Source organism: Siniperca chuatsi, linkage group LG11 (genome assembly GCF_020085105.1).
Source record: "Siniperca chuatsi isolate FFG_IHB_CAS linkage group LG11, ASM2008510v1, whole genome shotgun sequence".
NCBI lineage: Eukaryota > Metazoa > Chordata > Actinopteri > Centrarchiformes > Sinipercidae > Siniperca > Siniperca chuatsi.
In genome coordinates, this window is record NC_058052.1 from 20987798 (window position 1) to 21012360 (window position 24563).

General features: G+C 41.1%; 2 protein-coding genes across 10 annotated transcripts in view; one reads left to right on the forward strand and one right to left on the reverse strand.

Moving 5' to 3' along the window:
• cep170aa (centrosomal protein 170Aa) overlaps nucleotides 1-21074 on the forward strand; it is a 41486-nt gene extending 20412 nt beyond the window's left edge. For 2 of the 9 annotated variants that reach the window (XM_044213361.1, XM_044213369.1), the window contains 15 exons: nucleotides 2085-2270; nucleotides 2838-3143; nucleotides 7844-8197; nucleotides 8622-8911; nucleotides 10934-11026; nucleotides 11865-11982; nucleotides 12188-13735; nucleotides 14016-14066; nucleotides 15334-15607; nucleotides 15828-16059; nucleotides 16485-16652; nucleotides 16784-16872; nucleotides 17013-17106; nucleotides 17205-17256; nucleotides 18186-21074. In XM_044213361.1, coding sequence (XP_044069296.1) covers nucleotides 2085-2270; nucleotides 2838-3143; nucleotides 7844-8197; nucleotides 8622-8911; nucleotides 10934-11026; nucleotides 11865-11982; nucleotides 12188-13735; nucleotides 14016-14066; nucleotides 15334-15607; nucleotides 15828-16059; nucleotides 16485-16652; nucleotides 16784-16872; nucleotides 17013-17106; nucleotides 17205-17256; nucleotides 18186-18511 — 4181 coding nt within the window. In that variant the 3' untranslated portion in view covers nucleotides 18512-21074. Of the gene's footprint in view, nucleotides 799-2084; nucleotides 2271-2837; nucleotides 3144-7843; nucleotides 8198-8621; nucleotides 8912-10933; nucleotides 11027-11864; nucleotides 11983-12187; nucleotides 13736-14015; nucleotides 14067-15333; nucleotides 15608-15827; nucleotides 16060-16484; nucleotides 16653-16783; nucleotides 16873-17012; nucleotides 17107-17204; nucleotides 17257-18185 lie in introns of all 9 variants that reach the window. The other 7 variants (XM_044213370.1, XM_044213364.1, XM_044213362.1 and 4 more) reach the window with 7 other exon arrangements.
• An 833-nt stretch (nucleotides 21075-21907) lies between these two features.
• On the reverse strand, nucleotides 21908-24554 carry hint1 (histidine triad nucleotide binding protein 1). Its single transcript, XM_044213382.1, has 3 exons — nucleotides 24396-24554; nucleotides 22464-22568; nucleotides 21908-22222 (listed from the first exon to the last, which is right to left on the reverse strand). The coding sequence occupies exons 1-3, from the start codon at nucleotides 24504-24506 to the stop codon at nucleotides 22058-22060; spliced, it is 381 nt and encodes a 126-aa protein (XP_044069317.1). The 5' UTR covers nucleotides 24507-24554; the 3' UTR covers nucleotides 21908-22057.
• Nucleotides 24555-24563: the final 9 nt, after the last annotated feature.

The following is a 24563-nucleotide window of genomic DNA, read 5'->3' on the forward strand; positions in this document are numbered from 1 at the left end:
ATGGACCTCAGTATCAAAAGATCTTATCAGTGTACATGTTTTTAAAATAGTGTAAGCATGCCCTCTAATAAACCGTTAACATCAGATATAGCAGTGAAGGGGAAATGAAAATGAGAAAGAGAGGTTTAGGACAGGAAGCATTTTTGTTTGCAAGTGTGTTTTTTGTTGCATGCATGTGTATGTCAGTTAAGTTTAGTGTGTGTCCTTTTCTCCTTCCCAGTGAATAGGCTGTGTTGTCAGAGCCCCCTACCCCCTTCCTTGTGTATTGTCACTAAAGCCGATTGGGTTACGCCATTGCGCCAGCCCCCCCCCAATCCTCACAACACACACACACACTCATACACACAGCATTCAAATAGACCTCTCTATCACTCTATACTGCAGCAATCATTAGCTAACCATTTTCTAATTCTCCGGTAAGTATTACCCTCAATTCCATATACTTTGGCTAATGGAGCTGGTAAAGGGCTTTCAATATGAAACAAGTTTTTATTGTGTGTGATATCCACTTATCTTGCGCTTGCTTTATTTATTTATTTTGCATGTTTATAATAAGCCAACAAAAAAATCCTGCAGCACAGTCAGCATTGGTTTGAACTGTATGGTCTAAACATGAATGGCATTAAACTCATTCATAAAACTCTTCACTTCCCAGAAATTACTAGGTGCTTCCCAGACAAGCCTTGTGACATATGGTGACATCAAATGGAAGCTCTGACAGTATTCACACTTATTACTGAGATACAGGAAGTTTAGTCAGTTCATCATAATTTCAAGAAAGGAGCAAACAGAGATACGGTATTGTAATTTTGTCTGTTTTATATGTTTATTTTTAGAGTTAATAGAGAGCATGGATACAAATGTGAGCACTGTAGCAACACTATTAGATTAATTAAAAGTTGAATCTTTTGTCAGTCTTGTTCGCTTTGTATTACTTTCTCAGTTAAGGTGTTGCATCTTAAGCATCATTCAACATATTTGATCTCAAGATCCTAATATTTGCACTCTGTTTAAATCCATGTTGTAAATCTTCCCAAACTTGCAGAGCAGCTTATGCTGGCAACCGCAGACCTTGTTTCAAAGACCAAAGAGATTTTTTAGTACTTCAGTTTAGTTGATAACACTGAAGTGGAAAATAAGCCTGTAATTAAGAGATTCTGTTTCTGGGAAGATCCTGCTTTGTCTCATGAGTCCTTAAGTTGCAAAATCTTATTTATAGAATATATTATTTCTGTATTTCTTATTGCCGCTTGCCATATGTTCCTACAATTGCTCCCCAACATGAAGCAGATGGCCCCTTTAATTTCTGAAAGTATCATTTATCATTTTCAGATCCCACAGAGGCTCTGTTTGTTAACATGAACAGATGAGAAAATAAGTGCTCCATATTGTGAGTTGCCCAAAGCAGGCTTTAAAGAGCTGTATTAGTACTTGTTGTACTGAGTGACTAACATGACTTGTGTGTGTTTGTGTGTATGTCTATATGAGAGACAGAGAGTGAAACAGAGAGACAGAGACAGAACGTATATCTGCACATATTTGGAGTATTTGGAGTTTATAGGGCTGCATCCTCCCCCAGAAGGAGTCAGTAATTTTGATAAATGGTGAGACACTTGCTAGAGAGAGGACCGTGATTGAATTGGTCCGTTTTGGGTCTAGCTTGACCTTTCACTTTTGACTTTTGATAATGAATCCTAGTATTCATCTCTCACTGTGACATTTTATCATTGGGATGTTATGTTATCAAACTAATAAATGCTCAAGATTTAGATAGAAGCTGTGATAGACTCTAACTGCACCCACTCCTGTACTATATCAGTTGTACAAGAGCAGATATTCTTATGACAACTCATAAGTTTAGAGATAACACCTCATATATCACTTTTTGTTATGGAAATAAAAGAAAATTGACTTGAAATTATACTCTTTTGTTATACTAGTCATACAGATCTGTTACGTATAACCTGATTCCTCTCAGAAAGCTTGAACCAGGTTTCTTTGAGCATATATATATTTTTTAAAATTTCATTAACATCAAAATTTAAATCATTAACCTTAGTAACATCTTGTTACATGTTTTTCAGTCCCAGACAGCAAAGAGGCACGTCGAGGGGAGAAAGCTAAAGAGGACGGCCTTCATGCGTCTGCCGCCCACGATTCAAGTTACTTTGAGATCCCTACCAAGGAGGGTCACATGGCCAATAACGGCATCCATGAGATTCCCACCAAGGACACAGAGGGCACCACCACTCACCCTAGCACCACTGCAGGTGAAGTATACATTTCATTTATTCTCATTTCTTGTAAATAAAAGTACCTGTGTGTATAATTTTTCTCTTTTAGAGTTTAAAGGGAATAGGGGAGGGTTATAATGTCTGTGTTATCAGTTAAAACCCTTGTAGTTCATAATGATAGCACAGATAGTAAATCACTACTACATTCATTTGTGACATTAGTACAATTTGTATATTTACATTATAATTATTGTACACGTTTGAGTCCCATCAGGTTGGTCTTTCTGAGAAAAGTGTTAGAATCCTTTATGGCACAAAGAGACATTCATTTACAACACATAAGAGGAAGTGACACACAAGACGAAGTGGCCACTGTTTGTCTAGAACAAATAGAGTAGCAATCATTCTACAACAGAAGCCGTCAGCTGATTTGATCATACTGTATTTGTAGAAATATCCATGTACTGTAGATTTCCATAATTTAATTATACCATGAAGTCACAGTTTTACTTTCATTTTTTTAAAGTGCTTTACGCAGCACAACTATATTTAATCTTACTTACTGACTGACACAGTAACAAAACTGCAATGTCTGCTCCACAGCTCAAGGTCACGCCTCCTTCACCATAGAGTTTGACAATACTTCTCCTGGGAAAGTCACCATAAAAGACCATGTGTCAAAGTTCACACCCGACCACCACAGATCTCGCTCCAAGAAGAGTGGAACAGGAAGTGGAGGAGCAGGAGGGAGGGACTTGAGCACACTGCAAGCCGCTATGATGGCATCGGAGAGCAAGGTGGCCGATTGGCTGGCCCAGAACGACCCTACTCTGGTGCGCAGCGAGTCAACGGAGGACGACAGCAAGAGCATCAAGAGCGATGTGCCGGTCCATCTCAAAAGACTAAAAGGTGGACTTTTCTGTTAACATTTCTATGTCTGTGGATTGTGTAAAAGTTTTTGCTATACCCTTTTTCATCATTCATCATTTACAGACATATTATCTAGTGAGGAGCACATACTCTCTTTTTCTTTTGCATTGTCAGTGTGGACATCTAAATCTTCTCTGTGGGCTTGTTGCTATGTATCCTTGGGGTAATGTTTGAGATTGCTATGACTGTAAATTGCATGCTCCTCTGCATTTCTATGTTCCATTTATTTGCAAGCAGCCAACTGCTGAGTAGGTTCCTGCTGCCAGGTTGGGTTTTTTTGTTTTGTTTTTTTGAGAATAGGCCAGACAAGACGAGGCTTTGTGCCGCCAGTAAAGGGAGTTTAAGTTTGATGCTAAGCTAGGCTATGGTAGACTACATGCTGGTCATGAGTTAATTAAATGGAGGCCAATTTATGATGTTGTTGACATGTGTGGGGGAGGGACCAGCAGACAGGAGCTGATGAAAATGGAAATCTGTGAGGCAGGAGTGGAAACAGGGAAGCTAATTCATTAGATGGAGTTAGTACTACATACATGTCTGTCAACTGGCTGACAGAATGGCTCACCTGATGGATGATCATGTTGCTAACTGACTGTCTGACTGACTTTGGGACTGCTAGACACTGCAGTTTTTCCAAGTAAAGTTGTGGCTGATTGATACTTGATGAGTTGACCCTTAGTATTTCAGAAACCTGAAGAGGAAGAGAGGGAAATCAGACAAGAGCAAGGATTGGATTGTGGTTGTGACATGAGTTAAGGGAAGAAAACCAAGAATATCCGCAGAAAAGAGAAAAGAAGGGATGCAAAGAAGGGTGGAGTGAGGGAAGAGGGAGGGAGAGGACAAAGAGGGATGGATAGAGGGCAGGTGGACAGCTGGATGAAAAGCTGTCTGTTGATGCCGGCTGTGCATATGTGAGGCGTGAAAAAACAGGTACAGTGGGGAGATGGGTGAGAGGGTGCAGAAGGCGGGAGAACCTCACTTTAATGCTGAGAGCAGCATTTGCAGCAATAACAGCAAAGGTGATTGGACAGAGACAGGCATTAAGGAGAGAGAGAGAGGCTTGTTGCCTGGACTGCAGTGAAAGCGCAACGGGAGACCGCAAATGCAGAGAGAGCAGTTTTTGGTATATAGTTGTTATAGTAACAGTGATGCAAATGTTGGCAGGGAAAGAGAGAATACAGACATACATTTCCAAATAGCAAAAACTAGCAGTGAGCATCTCTTTGTGTCTGTTTGAGGGGGCTGCAGGAGCATGTGTGAGAAACGCATTTCATTGCTGATTGAGGGCGTGTGTGAAGCATGTGCTGCTCACATGTGGATTTGTGTGGCTAAAATCCGTCGTGTCTGTGTTTGCTGCATGTGTGTATTGGAGACATTCTCAGCACTGATCTGCAGACAAGCAGTGCAGCATGTGTGAGAAGAGGACTGTGAGATGTGCTTAGGGTGTGTCATAGAGGTACTAGGCAGAGAGAGGCAGAGGTTTAGCGAGGAAACAGAGGAGGCAACAGAGCCAAAGCTTTTGATTTGTAAGCATCAAGGTGAGTCTTTATTTTCCTGCTGTAAGGAGCAATGTAGAGGATACATCTTTATACTGTCTGTTATTTCTATCAGTGTTGGAATATGAACTGTCATGCGTGTATTATTGTAACATTTGAAAATCTGTGCATTTTACTTTACCAATAAGATGTGATTCTGATCAGTGTGAAGCTATAAATGTGTGATGATTTGAAATGTCACATTCATGGCACAATTGATATTAATTCACTGAAGTAGTAACAATTGATATTAATTCAGAATTACTAAAAGATGATCATACTGTATTGTATGCTCACATATAGTACAATTCTATGTATGTTTGGGGTTGCATGTTTGCTTGTCAGTTTGTGCAGCTGTGCATGCATGTAAAGTAAGTGCATTCTTGTGTCAGGCGCTCAGTTGTGTGCGCGTGTGTGTGTGTGTGTGTGTGTGTGTGTGTACGTGCAGCTAGCGGTGGAGGCAGAGGCCAGCTCCACTGTGAGTCATGGCGGGGTGAGCGGGAGAGAGCGCTGGACTCTCACAGATATCTCTGTTCTCCTCTGGCCCTGCCAACGGCTTCTTTGTCTGGGGCACACAGCATGAAAGACCTGCCTCTCTCTGTCTGCTTATCTGCTGATCTGCTCAAGCTACTGTAACGCTCTGCTGCTTTCTTTTCTCACTCCATTTATGCTGTCTTTTTCTTCTTTTTAATGAAATGTATGCTGTATTAAATTTCAAACAGTGATAACATAAAAGATGGAGGAAGTGGACGGTGGAATGTGACAAATGAGCTGCAGACTCAAAAATATGCCCAAGGCTACAGAGCAATTGTGATACCCCAATGTAGAAACATTACTTAAAGGACTACTCTAGCAATTTAATATTGTACTTCAATAAAGTTGGGGGACTTGTGAGAGACAGATTGAAAAAAAGAGCCTGAAATATCTTGACATTTAGTTTGGGTCAAGCTCCAAAAATATTGGATCCTACAATTCCCATAATGCAACTCCATATTATCTTTCATCAGACTCTCCCTGTCTTTCAAACTCAAACCCCTCCATTTGTAACGTAGGCTTTCTGTTATAAATGTGAAGTTTCCGAGGCAGAACCGAGATAACCTCTCGTGACATCACTATGACATCATCATGGTTATTTTCTCAGATATGACAAAGCTCCTCCAGAGCTACAGAAGACATTATAAAACTGCTTTTACAGGCTAAGTAGTACTAACCAGAACAAGTAAACTGATCTTCATGTATAAAATCAGTGGAAAGCCCCCTTTAAGTAGACTGAACCTATATTGAAATTGATAATGTGATATACCGATACATCGCCTTTATCTAAATTTGTCCAATGATGCACCTTGCCAATTGTTGTAAATCTCCAATGTGCAATATCTAAATAATTATCCATCATTTCCATACAATACTGTCCACAATTTGACTTTCAGTGCAGATTACAGTAAAGATAAATCTAGAAAGAAAGAAAAAAGTGAAATAACATCAGAGCATCAGACTGATGCAGTGTGTGGACAGTTCCCCAGGCAAGCTACTATAGTCCACTCAACCATGGAAGCACTTTGTCCTCTTTTCTCATGGAGGGCAGTCCACCTCTGGTACTTATTTATCTCTTGCCACACTGTGGCTGTAGTGAAAACAGCTTTAAATTTCACCACTTGGTTATTCACTCTAATGAAAACATTACAATGTATTGTGTTATATTTTGTAAATATTTAAACACAATATATAGGATGTGAAGATATTAATTTGATTGAATTGACTGCTGGTGAACTGGGACAGATGTAGACTCTAGATTATGGAGTGATGCTATAGTATGAATTCATTTTAATACCATAGTTTCTTTTTGAGCATTTATTAGTCGTGAGAAAGCATGATAAATGAAATGAATGATGAAAAACTGACAGTTTATGCAATTTCCAGGATCTGAACCTGTGCAATGATTTACGAAAGCTGTGTGTTAAGTGGAAGGGTTTTCCGATGGTCATCCACAACAACATGTGGTGTTTCCTTCCCTCCTCTCTCTGACACCCTGACTGCTCATTAACTGACTGGCTGATTTTGTGAGTGGCTGTCAACTCATACTATATAATGAGCCTCCTTCAGTTAAGAATTCCCACTCTCTCTGTTTGGCTTTTTCTTTTCTCCCACTTAATCCAGTTTCTCTCTTTTCCCATCCACCCTCCTCTTTTCCTCTTCCCCCATCCTCCTTCCTAGTTCAGCCTCCCTTTTTCTTTCTCAGCCTCCTTTCACCTCCCCTCCTCCATCCCTGAAGCCCTTTCTCCCCCCCCCACACACCCTCATCCAGACTCCTACCCCTCATTCCCCTCCATGTTCTCCTCCTCCCCTCCCCCTCGCAGCTCTCTCTCACTGCCAGTAGGCAGGGCTAGTAACCGTGTGGGTGGCATGCCTGGATTAGTGTGGCACACTGTCTGCCTTCGTACAACACTGAGAGGACATGCTGATTCGACCCAGACTGATCAAAATGTAGAAATAGCAGTAATGTGGTAGGTAAACCAGGCATTGTGAATTTAGGGTCTGTTTTGATAGTTGAATGATTAGATTCAGACCACAGCCAAAAGATCATAGTTCATTTAGGCCGTAAAGGTTAGTGTCTTGTTTGTGTCTTGTTGCAGTATCCACTATGTATGTGCTTCAGGAAGATGTGGTTCTGTGCTGTGGTCTATATGGGACTTTCTTCATCCTTTTCTTGGTTGCTTACTTTAAATAGACATCTGAACAGCCACACACATTGTTGTACTGAGCAACACTGTTGTATTGTGTCTTTGTGGATGCACAACAGCTGTTATCTGTTGCCATGTTACTGTTGTGTACACATGTTATGATATAGATTTAAGAATGTTAGTTAATGTAACATCCTACAGGTTATCAGTATATGTAATGCTAGATTACAGTATAATAACGTCAGCGATTGTAAATACATAAATTGTTTGATTTAAGCCTATCCCAGGTAAGCATACAGGTCCATTTGATTGTGAATTGTAAATATTAGACATATTTATACATTGTCATGTGGAATACTGTCATAGAAAACTAGTATATCTTTCCCACTAAGCATTTGTTGTTGTTTAAAAATAAGCATAGTAGTAACTCAACTGTGTTCTCTCTTTTTTTGTGTCCTGATAGGCAGCAAGCATGAGGATGGCACCCAGAGTGACTCAGAGAATGGACTGGGCCTGCGTTTCGCCAACCGCCGCCATGCCCTTGAGGAACGCCTAAAAGCAGTACACGGCCACGTCGGAGGAGGAACAGGAGGGGGTAACATAACAGTGAGCGGGACCAGAGCAACCAGCTCCCGCACTGCCTTCATGATCGAGTTCTACGACGAGGAAAACCCTCGCAAGCGGCGGTCGTATTCGTTTTCCCAGACTGCACCCCTGCAGGTGGGAGGAGCTGGCGGGGAGGGACTGTGTCCCCAGCCTCCCTCTCACCCCAAGGTGTTCAGCATTTCCACATCTGCTACTACAGCCTCAGACTCAGGTAATAAAACTGGGATTTCATCATGTCTAATATATATTCTATGATACTCTATGAACAGTTTTGTGTGTTTCCTAAAGAAAATGTTCAAAGTTAAAATCATGAGCTTAATTCACCTTAAAGGCTCTGTCATGTTTCATTTGAAAGTATTTCTCTTTGGATGAAAAGTGAAACTGAAAAAAACTTCAACGTTAATTTTCAGTAAATGTTAAGATGCTGTAAGTCTGTTAATCAGGGGCTGTTGTCCTTTCATTCACAACTATTGTTGACACATATAATAGTCGTGAACTTCGACTTTAAATACACAAAAATCAGTTACTACAGCGATTTGTCTCTATATCATAATCCTCTAAAAGCAGCATATAAAAGTTATATGTGTATGTCCATGTTTTTGTAATAACTGTACTCTATACTTTGTTACCTCAAGGTAAGGTTCCAGCTCCGATATCAGCTACAGTGGCTGCAGGTGCCCCTACGGCTGCCCGCGTCCTTCTCAAGCAGAGGTCAGAGGACCCGAGTATCGGTCGCAGCTCAGCCAGTACCGGGCTGGCGACAGGAAGTCCCACCAGCCCCAGCGAAGACGCCTCGGTCGTCGGGAGAGGAGCGGGAACTGCTGGAGGGGAGGCAGAGGACGACCGCAGCGATAAGGGGACCTACACTATCGAACTGGAGAACAGGAACGCAGAGGAAGAGGAGGCCAGGCGCATGATCGACAAGGTAGGAGTGTTCAGAGATGTAAGAAACCACCTGCACCATGTAGGATCATTTCTGTCTTTCTACCTCAACTATCACAATAATTTGTCTTGACTGCATTTGGAATCCCACCACAATTATTGAAAGATTGGGAATTTTCTTCTTAATTAGCAATACAGTTTAGATAATAGACTATAGCTGAGAAACAGAGATTTTCTCTTTTTTTCATGTTGTGCTACAAAGAGCAAGATTTTTATTATGAATTTATGCCATTAACACCACCTTGAATTTGTCTGCCCTGCATAATACTGCAACAAAATCCAATTCCCTTTGAAGCTCATTCCCAGAGATGTAAACAGCAACACACAGTATTATACTACACAACAACACTGCAATATTGTACTGTATCCTTGTGAATACACCACATCTCTGTTTTCTGTTGCTGTGTTACTGTTGTACTTGTCATGATATGGATGTAAGACTACTAATGTAACATTAATGTAATCGCACATTGTGATTTTTCTTTTCTATTGCTTTATGTAGTTTAGATAATTGACTACAGTTAAGTAGACTTAAGTAGACTGTAAAGTGCATGGAGCTGAGTAATTTTTGTCTGATTTGTAATTTGTAAGACGTTCACATCTTGTTTTTATTAAATACAATCATCTTAAAAGCCACTACAGTTTGCCACAAACCAAGGGAGATTTTCTTTTTTTTTTCATGTTGTTCTGCAGGATAATGTAACAATGTTTAAATTTCATGGCTAGAGAAGGGCTTTGGAGAAAATAAAATATACTGGGTCTATTACAATAGTTTGCAAGTTCAAATGGAGGTTATTTGGAGAACTGTTATTGCTGCTTTTTTACTGTTAGGTCTTTAAGTTCAGATCACTCTAATCAGCTTGACCACCACTCCATCCTCTCTGTCCCATTGGTAAACCTAATGCTTCTGCCCGTGGAGACTGCTCCATCAAGCACTGCCCTGGTTTATGAAGCGATGCTCTGGGGTGGCTGAATACCACCATCAGTTTCTTACTGCTGCCCCTGTCCTGTGGCACAGCAGTCTTTCATGGTCACAGAAAACATGTCTGAAAGGGGCAAAGCAGTAAAGAGAAAGAAGGTTCAGTGTTTCATGGGTGAGATTTACTGGCTGAGGCTAAAAATAGTGGAAAAGCTAACATTTCTTTTGACCATCATTACAAGTAGGAATTAAAAAGACTTCCTTTAAATAGGTACAACAAAAGCAAAGAGTGCTAAACCATTCTAGACAGAAGTTCACTAGACTTTTTAATTGCCTCCTACCAGATTTGGAAGTTGGGACTGGCAGCATATACTTATTTTTAGGAAGTTAAGTTGTTGCCAGTAAAGGTTATTACATTATTACATTATTTTAACTTTACTAAATGACATCTTAAAGAAGCACATGTTCCTTTAAGTGTTGTATACAAGTGTTATCCTAGGAGGAGCAGTGATAATTAGTGGGGTGTATTTCTAGTCAGTGTTAGTCTGAGTGCATTACATTCAAAACTGGAAGTGTTGTTATGCTAATTCCTGTAATTAGCTGACACACTAATTGGCACACTGCTCACAGTCTGTCCGCTCTTGTTCTCTCTGCATTTTGTAAATAGTGTGTGTGTGTGTGTGTGTGTGTGTGTGTGTGTGTGTGTGTGTGTGTGTGTGTGTGTGTGTGTGTGTGTGTGTGTGTGATTTCTGTTTGTTACCATGGTACTCAACTATCAAGTGCAGATCTCAGCTTTAACTCAACAGCATCTTCTTCTGTTTGTTCGGTTCACTTTTGTTCATCAAGAGAACTGTAGGATGATATTACCATAGTGTTTATATATCATGAGGGTATTTAATTTTCATTACAAAGTGTGCTACAGTATGTATATGTTTAGGTTGCATACAGAATAAAGATTAATTGGAAAGTTTGACAATACATACACACATAATGCTATAGGATTTGCATGCATTATACTTCAGTAAAATGTTCATCTTTTGCCACATTGTCAGCTTTTGTTCCTTCTGCTTTTTCACATATCCGTAGGTGTTTGGTGTGCAGCAGAACCAGGACACCTCTAGTCTGTCAGACCTGAAAGGAGAAGGAAAAGGAAAGGAGACAGGAGAAGCAGGGAAAGAGGTAAAACATTTTAACAGCTTATTTGTCTTTCTATTGTTTTGGGTTTTTTTGTTCCTGTTTCTTGTGTGTCCATTACTACAGTATTGATGTTGCCCATGGTGACTCATTCTTTGTTAACTTGGTTAATTTCATTGTAAAAACATGACCTCTGTCTCCAAATGTTTCATTATGCCTCTCAGTCCAGTTTAGTATAACAGTGTGAGAGTATGTAAGAGATAGACAAAGAATCATAGCTGAGTATCATAATGTGAGTCACAGTCACTCCCATGGCTTGACCGCTCTACTCCCCTAGCCTGTTCATGGGAATAGGCTAGTCCTCCCAGAGGCTGACCTAAATCATACTAAGATGAGGACAGACATGTTCAGCCCTCCAGGCAATTTCATAAGAGGGAGTGGACAGTGGACAGCACTGACAGGCCTTTGTCAGTGCTCATACACTCTGTCCACTCACCCAAGTCTTTTATGCCATTTAGGTAGATGTCTTTTTCAAAGTTAAATGAGAAGCAACTGTTCAGCTTTTCTTAAAACGTTTTTGTAAGATGACGGTGGTATTGGTGTGTCAGATTTAGGCTTACAAGCAGCCTCAAGTCAGGCATGTTTTGATTTCTAAGTAAAATACAAATTCAGGAATTTGTCTTAATACCACTGCCCTTCATTAGCACAAACATCCATAATCATGTATTACATTTCAGATGAACACATACATGTTAATGTCACTTATGATCTGCTTTGTATACCTTGTGCCACCACTAATTGACTGAACTGCTCTTTTTTCCAGTTTTCTCACTACTTTGTCCTTCTTTCTTGTCACCACAACCCCCTCTCGTGTCCCCTTCAGGCTCTTCCTGGTGACTCGAGCTGGGTCTCTCAGTGGGCCAGTCTAGCTGCCAATCACACCAGGACAGACCCAGAGGGCTCAGGAGCAGAAACAGCTGCCTTCCTGCACAAAGAGAGAGGTACATAGTCACTTGACTCTCAGAGAATGAATAGGCCTAAATTTAATGTTGAGCTGGAATACATTTTTAAATACAATACATAAAAAAAAAATCCTAAAACATGTACAGTATAAAGCAATGCTTGAAGTCACTTGAATATGCTTTTGATTCATGAAAAAACATCTTGAATCTCAGTTAAGTGAGTTTGTCTTTTGTTCTCTTGGAGCTGATGCCTTTGAGTCTGGAGCATCTCTCAGCAGAGATGAATCCTCCTCCAGTCTGACCGACCGTAAGCGCAGGACCCTCCCCCAGCTCCCTGTGGATGACCCCCGGGCTAAATCCTGCACCAAAGCTCTGGGACTGAGGTCCGAGATTGGGGAGAAACAGGACACTGAACCCCAGGAAAAAGAGAACAAGGGAGACGGGGAGTCCCCAACTCCCATGGGCGACGGTGAGATGACCAGTAAAAGGAAACAAAGCTCCACCTCTTCTCCATCCAAGGCTCCTCTCCGGACCTCTGGCAGCAGTGAGCGGAAGAAGAGGTCAGAGGAGAGGAAAGGAGGAGGAGGAGTAGCAGAAGGAGGAGAGAAGTCTGGGAAGCCTCTAGTACGCCAGGGCAGCTTCACAATTGAGAAGCCCAGCGCTAATGTCCCTGCAGAGCTCATCCCACGCATCAACAGAGGCGGCAGTGGGCGTGAACGCAGTGACTCTGTGGGCAGCATGGATACTGCTACGCTCCTGAAGGACACTGAAGCTGTCATGGCATTCCTGGAGGCCAAACTAAGAGATGAAAACAAACTAGACCAGAAAAGTAATAAAACTGGCATCAGCACTAAGGGTTCAGGTTCTGGCTTCCCCCCTCGGACTGACTCTATATCTCCTGAGTCTGATGTGGACACGGCCAGCACAGCTAGTCATGTGGCTGGAGAGGCAGAGAGGAAAGCATCAGCTGGTGGCGAACAAAAACGACGTTCCTTCAGCAGCATGCACCGGGAGAAAAGCAACATGAGCACAGCTTCCAAGACCAGCGTCACTAACGCAAGTGCCCGTGAACGCTTGGAGAGAAAGTCTAAAACAAGAACAGTGGAGGCGACGAGCCGGACTGATGCACGCCGCTCTGTTCAGCCGTCCTCTGCCTCCTCCAGAGCACGCCAGCCTTCTCTGGATCTCACTGATGATGACCAAACGTCTTCCTTCCCCATCTCTGACATCCTCTCCTCAGACCAGGAGACTTACTCTGGACCTTTGGGGCATTCCAAACTCGACACCAGGTCTGCTAAAGCCTCCACCAGTGGATCCTCCAAAACCAGCCGCACTCTCCAGGCAGCCACGACCTCTTCCCTGAACAAGCAGGCCTCACTGCCTCAGCCGCGCCCCACAAGAGCCTCCCTTCTCCGCCGTGCCCGGCTAGGGGATACATCTGACACGGATCTAGCTGATGCAGACAGGGTGTCTGTCGCCTCTGAGGTGTCCACCACCAGCTCCACCTCTAAGCCGCCATCCGGTCGGAAGGGACTGTCACGGCTGGATATGCTGGCTCAGCCACGTAGGACCCGATTGGGTTCCATCTCAGCCCGCAGTGACTCAGAGTGTACAGTGACACGGAGCTCCACCTCTTCACCCCGCCTGTCAGCTGAGACTGCTCTGCGTCTGGGCTTGCGCTCATCAACACCAACAGAGAACAGGCTGACGCCCAGGATGAGGGCTAACAGCGTGTCCAAACTGAATGAGACCAAGACTAAAACCACTACATCTGGATACTGCTCGCCCACAGGTGAGCACATCAACTGCATGCCTAATTTCTGGTTTATTCAGATTTTCTCATATATTGTAGGAACAAGGAGAAGAGGGAAATTGTCCATTAAGGTTTCCTACTTTATTATTTTGTTCTTAGTTTGTTATTTCTGATAGCATGGTTCAAAAATAATGTGTAAGGATCAAGTCCAAAAAGGCTACACCATTACATACCTCATTATGTGTCAATGTGCAAACATTTGTCTGTAAACATTTCCACTGTGCTGTGACAAACATGTGCGTTGGTTGTCATCGTCCAGAGAGCTCTCAGCCCGAACCTGAGGGTGGTGATGCAGAGGAAGAGCTGATGGGTACTGTACCAGAGCTGTAGAGCCTTGATTAGACAGTGTGTGTGTGTTTGTTTGTGTGTCAGACCTGGGTCACAGCAATAGAAGCTGCCGCCAAGCTCATCAAAAGAGAAGCAAATCGGTTATTCATGTTAGTGAGTTTTCATTTCAAAATGAGATATCCACCACTTGAAAAGGTGATACATACTTTTAGGAATCAATAGAAAACTAACTAAAGTATGTTTCTGTCAATTAATTTAAAGTCCTTTGTTGAGAAACACACTCTGATCTTTTACATTTTACAGATTAAAATTTTGTAATGAAATCCAAAGTTTGTTTGGAATACTTTGCCAGATGTAAATTTAAAAGTGTAGTTTGTAATTTTAGCACATCACATAAAGAAATTTCAGTGAGTAAAGTTGAAGTACGATGACCCAGCTCTAGCATATGTTGCCATGTTAACTCTGTGTCTCCTCCCTGACATCCATCAAGTAATAATGTGATGAAGACCCAAATGCTCTACTCACACTCTTACTTCTGTCAGAACATTTTACAACATTGGAGCTCAAACTTCAAAAACCATTAGCAAATGGTTTTGGAATAGTGCTCCACCTTGTGGAGATTTCTATTCATGACACTTCCACTTTGTCCCATTTTACCCTTGAGAGACTGATAGAGCATGGTGTTGTCTCATCACGGTGCAGCTACATTAATGCAGCTGTTGTGTGACCATTTTGAAGCAGCTTAATGTATCCCTGGCTCTGTCAAGGTGTTGGCTCTTGTTGGATGCTTTTGTTTGCTGCCTGGGGCAGGGAGCATTTAGATAAACTCAAGTAGAGTTTCTTTTTGCTGCTGTTTCTGTTGTTTTCACTGTGGTTTTATTATTGCCAAAACATTCATGTAGCGGTCCAATAACAATAACTTAACAAACTATGATCCAAACAAAATCAAATGCTTTGCTTCTCCAGTCTTTCTCATTCACAGCTCCCCATTTTAGTTCAAGAAGGATATACAGTATATTGCAGAGAACAACATGTTATTGAAATCTAAAGTTCACCTTTATTACTGTAAAATAAAGTATATCCACATTTGTTTAAGTCCATAATAATAAAAACCTCTAAAATACATCTACTTGCAAAATATTTGAATTTTGCAAAGCAGGATTGGCTGGAGGCTGCCTCATTAATAAAGCCAGCTCATTTATTAACATCATGAATAACAAATGCTATAGTGGAATAAAGTACAGTAATATTGACTAAACAATTGTATCGTCCTTCCATTACCTTCACAGTGTCCAGTAGCAGCAGGTGGAGACGTCTGCCGCCTGAGTACGGCTCCACCTCAGAGGAAGAGTTTGGCTCCAACCGGAATTCTCCGAAGCATGGAGGACGCTCCCACATGCGACCTCACCACCTCGTCCCACACCGCAGCTCCAGACTCAGCACCACCGCCAGCCCAGGCTCCGGCATGGTGACGGGTCCAGGTGGAGTTGGGGTCAAACACCGCATGAAGGAGCAAGAGGAGTACATCAGGGACTGGACAGCACACAGCGAAGAGATAGCCAGGTATTGATCTGCGCTGATCTGTATAAGACTGATCTATTAGTCGATGTAATGTATAATAATGTGATGTTTTAATATGATGTTGTAATGTTTAATAAGAGCTGCCCTTAATGGCTTTTATGTTGATATGTATGTGATTACAGGTTATTGTATATGCAGGTTGCATGTGTTCATGTCTATCCTAAGTCCTAAAGAACTCCTCCATCTGTCTGATGGTTAACAGGTTGTTCCCATGTGTGCGCAGGATCAGCCAGGACCTGGCTAAGGACTTGGCCATCTTGGCCCGTGAGATCCACGATGTGGCCGGTGAGATCGACTCGGTCAGCTCATCTGGCACGGCACCCAGCACCACCGTCAGCACCGCTGCCACCACCCCGGGATCGGCCATCGACACCCGGGAAGAGGTAGGCCCTGCACGTCCCACGCAGCCGGATATACAGGAGAGCATGAGAAAGGTGCCCGTTTTTCTTCTTCTATCACTGCCTTACTGTGTGTGCTTCCATTACGCCTTTGCCATCCCTAATGTGTTGCTTGGATAAAAATGGCCGCCTCTCTTGCTTTGTAGCTTTCATCTGCTGTGAGAGGTATTCATTTATTACACTCCCATCTCCTCCACTTTCATTCCTTTATTTTTTAATTCTTATTTTTGCCATGAGAGGATTTACTCATTTTAGTACTATAGGGTTAAAATCTTTTTTGGCTGGACAATTAAAGCTTTAGAGCTCTTTAGCTCTCTCTGACAGAGTTCCTAATTCTTTCATTTCTCACAAATCTTTACTTAACTCTATTAAACAAAGCTGGAATAACACTGGAGAAAATATGTTTTTGAATTTTATTTCCCTCTTCTCTCCCTTCTACATATCTCCCTGTCTTTGCCCAGTTGGTGGATCGGGTGTTTGATGAGAGCCTCAACTTCAGGAAGATCCCGCCTGTGATTTCAACCAATAAGGCGCCAGAGATCAACGGTAAGCCAGTGGAGCTCCGCCCCCGTGCTCCTGACAGTCTGGAGCCCCGAGCTCTGAGGAGACGCACCTGGAACCGAGAGGAGGTGAGAAGGCGCACAGAGAGCATGACATAAAATATATACCAACATGGAGGCTTTCACAAGAACACTTGCAATCACCTTCAAGTCGTCATATGTCAAACTTCATTTCTTTTCCTTTTCTTCTGTGTATTCAGGCGGTGTTGGACAGCCTGCTGCTCAATTCAGTTTCTCAGCTGTCCACCAAGATCAGACACTCTGTTGACAAAACAGCAGGAAAAATCAGGTAATTATACTTTGTGATATATGTGTATATCATAAATATGGATTTACAGTGTATCTATCCCTCAGTGTCATTGTGTTGCTTCGTATAGCCAAAGCCACTGTGACTGAACATGTGTCCTGTTGTATGTTATTTTTCTCCAGGATATTGTTCAAGGATAAGGAAAGGAACTGGGATGAAATTGAGAATAAACTCCGATCAGAGAGTGATATACCACTCCTGAAAACCTCCAACAAGGTACAGAAACTCGTCTGTCTGAACCATATTTGATGACAAGGAAAGTGCAGTGTTATTGGGAGCTAATAGTTTTGTTGTTTTTTTCCTCCTCTCTGCAGGAGATCTCCTCAATTCTGCTCGAACTGAAGAGAGTTGAGAAGCAGCTTCAAGGTAAAGACACACACCCCTTGTATAATCAAGCTAGTACCAATAACAAATGTGAATTTACCTGAACTAGAAACATGCTTGAACAAGCTGCCATATACAATTATGGGTATTTCTGATGCAGCATCATTTGCATGTTTATTTGCATTCCATGATAGAGTAGGGCATGAATATTAAAGAGGGAAAGCAGCAAAAGTAGACACAAAAACTCAGATTAGGGTTGAGAGATTTTTTTAAACGCTCAGCACTACTAAATCTTTAATCCACAATATGTGACAGACATTGATGTGTAGTGACACTGAGGTGTCAGAAAGTGTTTTACACTTGCTGGTGAGCTGTGACTGCCCGCCACAGTAATTTAAGAGAACTGGTTTGTGTAAAACATATCCTTTGGTCAGAGCTCTGAACACTCAAATCTGAAGTATTTCTTTGTCATATTAAATATTCATGACTAAATAAGAAACAATTAAAGTAAAAAAACATCTTAAGGCATTACCTATTAAGAGTTTAACACTAAAAAACAGGACTTCATCAGGACTGTGTGGGTGCAGTTGGATCAGATTTGAGTAACAGTAACCAAACAACCCACCAACTGTCATCATATTCTGATTCAAAAGATAAATCCTGATAGGTGCACAGAAGTACATGATGTCACCTTTTCCCCAACTGAGCCACGCCCACTTCAAACCAGTGAGAAGAGCACAGAGAAAACAAGAAATACAGAAATCTGTCATGTGAAATAACCAAATCTGCTCAATAGTTCATATAAAATGCCATCACTCAACCAACTAAACCAAGAAACCAACTAATAATAAGTTTTCAGGGCCTTTAATACAAACCAAGATGTAAATCCAAAGTTTATTGTAGCAGTACATATACACTGACTTTTACGCAAAGACTTGCACACATTGATTCTCTCCCTATTTCTGTCTCAGTGATCAATGTGATGGTAGACCCAGATGGGACTCTGGATGCCTTGGCCAGCCTCGGCCTGACCAGCCCCACCACCCCTACCAAGTCCCAAACCGCCAAAATAACTTCCCCCTCTGCCACCAGCCCTGGGTCTCTGCCCCCAGCCAAAGAATCACTGCCGGAGATCCTTCCTGGGCCTGGAGGATCAACAGCCAGGGTTCAGGCTGCCTCTGCCAGCACAGAGGAGACTGCACGACACCCCAGCGTGGGTCTGGGGTTAACAGGAGTGGGAGGACTGCCCTTCAACCGCGTGCGGCCGAGCGGAGAGGAGGCCATCGCACAGAAATGAACAGAAAGGTGGCTGGTGAGCCATGTTCACAACAATGAAGCAGGTGTAGAAACATTTAAAGAGTTTTTCTGACAGTTGCCATTTTTCTGACTATACCAGTCAAGGATTATGGGTATAATATAAACATTATTTAGCTGAAGTGTTACCAGATCTGGCCGGAAATGAAGTACTTCAATTGACCTTTAGACTCCACAGGCTAAACCCCATCTGTTGCATCATGGATATACTCTCGAACGGAAATTGACCCATGAATGATTTGGATAGAGTCATATATGAGCTTTTCAACTTTAAACTGTTCATGCTTACTGGCCAACCTGACTTCCTGTTGGACTGAAGGCTACCTGGCTGCTCTCTCAGTGGACAGATCTCTGTGGTTGTACAGTCTCCACTCTCCTCCAGTCTTCTCCTCTTGCCTTCTCCATGTGTCTGGACCCTACTTACACTAAGGACATGCCTTAAAACACATCCTCGATAGTAGCAGCCCCTGTCCCCTCAAATAATATACAACTTTTAAGGCTTTATAACAGTACTTTCAGACAAACAGAATGCATTGTAAAATAACACTTGCAAAATATGTTCTATTTACACTATGATGAACTACAGCACACTGCAGTGATTTATTAGCTCTTGTTCAGTATAAAGAATATTTCAGCAGCCTTAAGTAACCACCCCGACAAACCACACAGTCATACAGACATGCTTTATGCCTGAAACTGAATTGTAGATTTTAGATATTTCATAACTCTAACCGTCCACTGATGCACCTCTCAAACTGACTGTTGAAAAGGATTTGTAGTGCCTCCCCATCTCTGTGCTCACCTATTTCTTCTTCACCCATTATGTTTTACTCTTTCCTTCCCTTCCTTTCTGTCCCAGTAGAAAAAATCTTACACAAAGTTTGTCACTGCAGTAGCATGTACAGGACAGAGCTGAGAGCTTTCTTCCTGCAAGTTGGTGTCTGTGTTGATCTTACTAATACTGAATGGTAGTTTTACAGAATAGTAACAGCCTTTGGGAAACCAATGATCATTTTCACTCAAAATATTCACCTACCAAAGTTAACAAGTTTGTTTATGTTGTCATTTTCAAACATTTGAGCCATCTTGAAATTCATCTGTTGTGCAAAAACCTGAGAATCTGTATTTTTTTAAAAAGGCAGTTCATCTCATATGTCTCACCTTCGTCTGCGGTTCACCTTTTTCTCTGAATGTCAAAACCATTTTTCTGTCAACAAATCAAAGATTCTTATTTATTATAATGAAACAGTTTAATTCATTCATTCACTGCTACTATATCTTTTTTGGCCCATGCGACATGGCCTGTGAGAATCAGTGCCCTTACTTTTTGCAGTACGTCCACTCAAGTGTCCTATAATTTCCAATTGGCTTTTTTCTACTTTTTCCAGTCACGGGGGATGTGACTTATTTTTGAACTAGCAATGATGAGCAAAGAAAATAACTTTAAACTAAATATTTTATAATATTTAGATACTGGTATTGTAGATATTGTAAACCATTACTTTTTAATGCTTCACAATAAATGTTTTATTTTGTCTGTCACTAACCAGTTTGAGCTCAAGTACACATAACCTGAACATGGAACAGCTGCTGGAATTGGTTTTAATTAATGTCTTGTCGATAAGAACATGGGCAACTTAGAAGGAGGCCTTTTGTGGTTCAAAATGTGTCTTTGAGGAATGTCAGTGAGTAGAAATGAACAGCCCCATCTATTTTATGAATTTTGCTTATAATACTGCTTAATATCAGTGTATATAGGTGCACTGTATCCACCGAGGAGGGAAGTTCCAGCGTACTGATACTGTAGAATTGCAGAGACAGTATAGTTAACCTCTTGACTTGACTTGACTCTTGCTGCTTTTCTAGTTACTTTATGGGGACTAACCATTTTCAGAATTTCTCTTCAGCTTATCGTCTGTGTTCTAGCGTAAAATGACTTTAAAGCAGTATATTAGTACTTAGATACTCTTGCAATAGTGAATTTAGGTACCAGAATACATGTTCATTTCCTTCTCTCTATACTGTACTGTACAATGTTTTTCGATGCCTCAAAGAGCCCATTTTCACTATAGAAGGGCATTGATTAAAAGAAAAAAGATGTAGTTGTCTAAAAGAAACTCTTATTTTGCACATCAGATTGTGGTGTTTTTTTCATACAGAAGTAGTGAAGAAGCAGTGAAAGGCTGCATCAAATGTGGTCAAATGGTTTGACAAAGATATCACTTTGCCTGATATCAGAAGCGACTGCCTTGCCTCTCTGGAACTATTCTGTCTGTACAAACGAAGCCTCTAATCGTGTTACTTGTTTGTTTTTTTTCTCCCCCCGTTTTATCAAAAAAATGAAATTAGGGGACTGTGAATGCTAGGTACATGTTTATTTTTTAAATTCTACATGTGTCATCTGATCAGTGTTCTTTGTCATTTTTGTAAAGAAAAAAACACCATTTTATTTATTTTTTGTTTAATATTTTGTGGATGTTTCATGCATTTTATATTTGTTCAACTACCTGCATTGTTTCTTACGGTTAATAAAAGAGAGCCATTCACTTGTTTCTCTCTTTTCATTTGACTGGGCATTAACATAAAGCGCACTTTCTGTCTTTTGAAATTTAAACTTTGCCCCCTAAACATTGACAGGTGATGTCAACATTACTGACAGACAAGGAACCTATATTTATTTATTCCAAAACTGGACTGCATAACAACTCTCAGCAGGGACTTAAATGGCAATGGGTTCTTTCTATATTCAGATTGAATTTCTATCATTCTTACTGATTAAAAGTAGACCTATCTACTGTCGAGGCCATTAATCATGTCTCAAGTGAAAATGCAAATGACTCAGCTACCTCTTTGTGTTTCCTGAACTGTGAAACATTTGCATGATGAAGTGTTTGAATCTTTTTACAGAGAAATGCCAACCATAGACTGTAGAGAGAGTATTGATATATTATAAGTAACAATGAGCATATTCAAACTACAGCATCAGCTATATACTGTGCTTAGTACAAATGATTGAATTCTATTTAACTAAGGCAAGTTCCTACATGATGCATTGGCTAGTACATGGTTATGGATAACAAAGTGTATCTCACTGATGAAAAACTATTCTGTGAGACCTACAGCAGCAGCTCTGGCAAGTCTCTTACTATGGACAACATACTCTTCAACTGCAATGATGAGATTCTCCTTACAACAGTGGCCAATTCTGTCTTTCACCTAAATGCTTGCAAAGGCACCAAGAAAAAAGAGAGTGGTTCTTGAAATCACAACAGTACTAAAAATAAACAACACATTGTCTTTATATTTATATTTCTAAAAATGCATTCAGTAGCAGTCTGGTCTGAGGAATTTTAGATAAGGATAAGCAAGATCCACCCTGTTGTTGTGAAGTGCATTTTATTATCATTGATGAATTTCCATGTTTTTATTTGACTCTTATTTCACAAACTGTTTTAAGTCGAAATTTGACAGTACTGGTTGTCAGACAACAGACGTGAACACTGATGGCAGGATGGTCTGTGCAGGGAGGTTAGCCGGGGGGCCATCCCATCCTGCGTCCACCCAGGACATGGATGTGGATGTGGTAGACTGACTGGCCTCCTTCCGGCCCATCGTTGATGACAATCCTGTAGCCTTTAGACAGGCCTGCCTCCTGAGCACACTTCTTTGCAACTATCATCAAGTGGCCCAACAACTAAAAGACAGAGAGAGAATGAATGAGTGACACCGAGGTGAAAACACATGTATGCATAAGCATAAGCAGACGACCCCTGGATTGCAATACAGTGTTCAGAGACAGTAACTGTCCAGACAAGCATTAAGTTGGCTGTAAAGGGTTCCATCTAGTGGTCACTGACAGAAAGTTGTTGGACAAATTACTGAAAGTGGGAATAAGAAATTTACAGGGAGCTAGCAGGTCATACAATCATACTTACTGCAGCATCACTATCCTCCGCTTGCGACAGTTGAACAATTGGCTTTTTTGGGACGACGAGGATATGAGTGGGAGCTTGAGGAGAAACATCAGGGAAGGCAACACACTGAAATACAAAAGAACAAATTAAGAAGAATTTAGCCTGTGCGGACAGCTATGGCGTTGGTTTACACTGAGTGACCAGAAAATTAGAAACATCTATAATATAATGTAATAAATGGTACCTAAATTTGTACTGTGAATTCCACTTTGGTTGTTTATGTGTTGGCTCAATATGATTTGCTGCTGCATTTTGTGATGAGGTTTTATATTGGACTGTATTCAGTTCAAAGATGTTGCTAATATGTTGTCCACCTCATTTACTGTGCGTATATGGAGATACTCTGCACCAAGACTGTTACAGTATGATGGGTAAACCTCACTGTAGTGAGAAAGACACATGGTTGTATTGCAAATTTGTGAAAAATTGTGTGATTGTCTGTTCCAGCTGAAATGACCCCGTGAATTCTTGGTAATCACATACCTGCAAAAATTTCAACATGATGTGTCTCAATATTCTTTAACCTAATGCTGCGTTCACATCATATGGGATGGATGGTAGAGATGGGAAAGATTCCTATGTAAATGCCATGCGAGTGTTCATCTAATGGGACGACTCAAGATGTTTGTACGATTGCCGAGTTGGTTGTGTGAGGGTTAAACATACTGCACATTTACATTACAGCACTATATTTATTAAATAAAGCTAAACATAATTTAGCTGATGTGCAGCAACCATGTTTGTTTATTATTTTAGGCACTTTCGTATTATTAAACCTGAAGCTTTCAAAAAAGTCAGCGTTTTTAGTCATATTATCACTTGGATGCTGACAGAATGCTGCTTACAAGTCGGAAATAATAACTCTAACATGATGTGAATGCAGCTTAACTAGCTGACTGGGAGAAAAGTCCCACCCACCCTGTAATGGCAACACTGCATATTATCTACAAGCTTGTGTGACACTGGCTGAGTCTCTAAAGTGACTGTAGGTGAAGCAGAAAGCCTTATAAGGTATCAATTATCTAGTAAAAATTAGGATAAGACACATGATTTATTAACTGGAACCACACTAACCACTACACATCATAACTGTGAAAATAAATCACACAGATCTCCTACTGTCAGTGTGTTGTCAGCCTATATTATAGATTTTGACTTAATTTTCTGCATTGATATTAATGTATTATAATATTTAACCATTAATTGTTTGTTTTTTTCTAAATCGCAACTGCATAAACACAATGCAGTGAAGCCTGTTTAACAGGACGCAGTATATTTTCGCTGTCAATCCTCGGGTGTTACCTTCTGTCTGGATACGACAGGCTGGCAACTCAGGCAGCTTCACATTTTGAGGTTTTTATTTGTCATTAGTACTATAGTTCACACATGCTGATTTCATTGTCCAAACCACAGCAACAATAATACATATTAAAAGGATCTGCTGGAGCAGCAGGCAGACTTGGCCAAGAGGACCTTGTCATGACTTACCTTGGTGGAAAGCCAACTGTCTGCAGATGCCAAGTGGCAGCAAATGTAACATGAGCAATGACTTATAACATGCAGAACAGAAACTAAGCCGTGGATAGGAACCTGTCAATTTCTGTTAAAAGCCTTTTTTCCCTGATTGTTCTGTTTTAAAGCACATTTTTTGTAGTCTGGGAACAAGCTGTGTTGTATCACCGCAACACCCACGGAAAGTTATTGTTTTGGTTTTATTCTATGACAAACGACCTACACATTTGGCTAAATATTTACAAAAATACAGTAATATTGTCGTTACAGTAACGTTAGCTGTTTCTGCAAAGCTAGCGTAGAGCTAACATTAGCTAAACGTCACGCAGTGTGACTTATTGTACACAAATTTGTTTATGACTGAAAGTGTTTAATGCATACCTGGTCATCTTCATAGATTATATTGGCAGGAATCTCTTTGCGTACGATTTTTCCAAATATCGTGTCTCCGCCCGGCTGGGCAGCCTGAGCTTTTGCCATTTCATCAGCCATGTTGGCGAAGATGAACCGCCTGTCAGCGCAGCGCCGCTTTTGGCTGTGTAAAAAAAC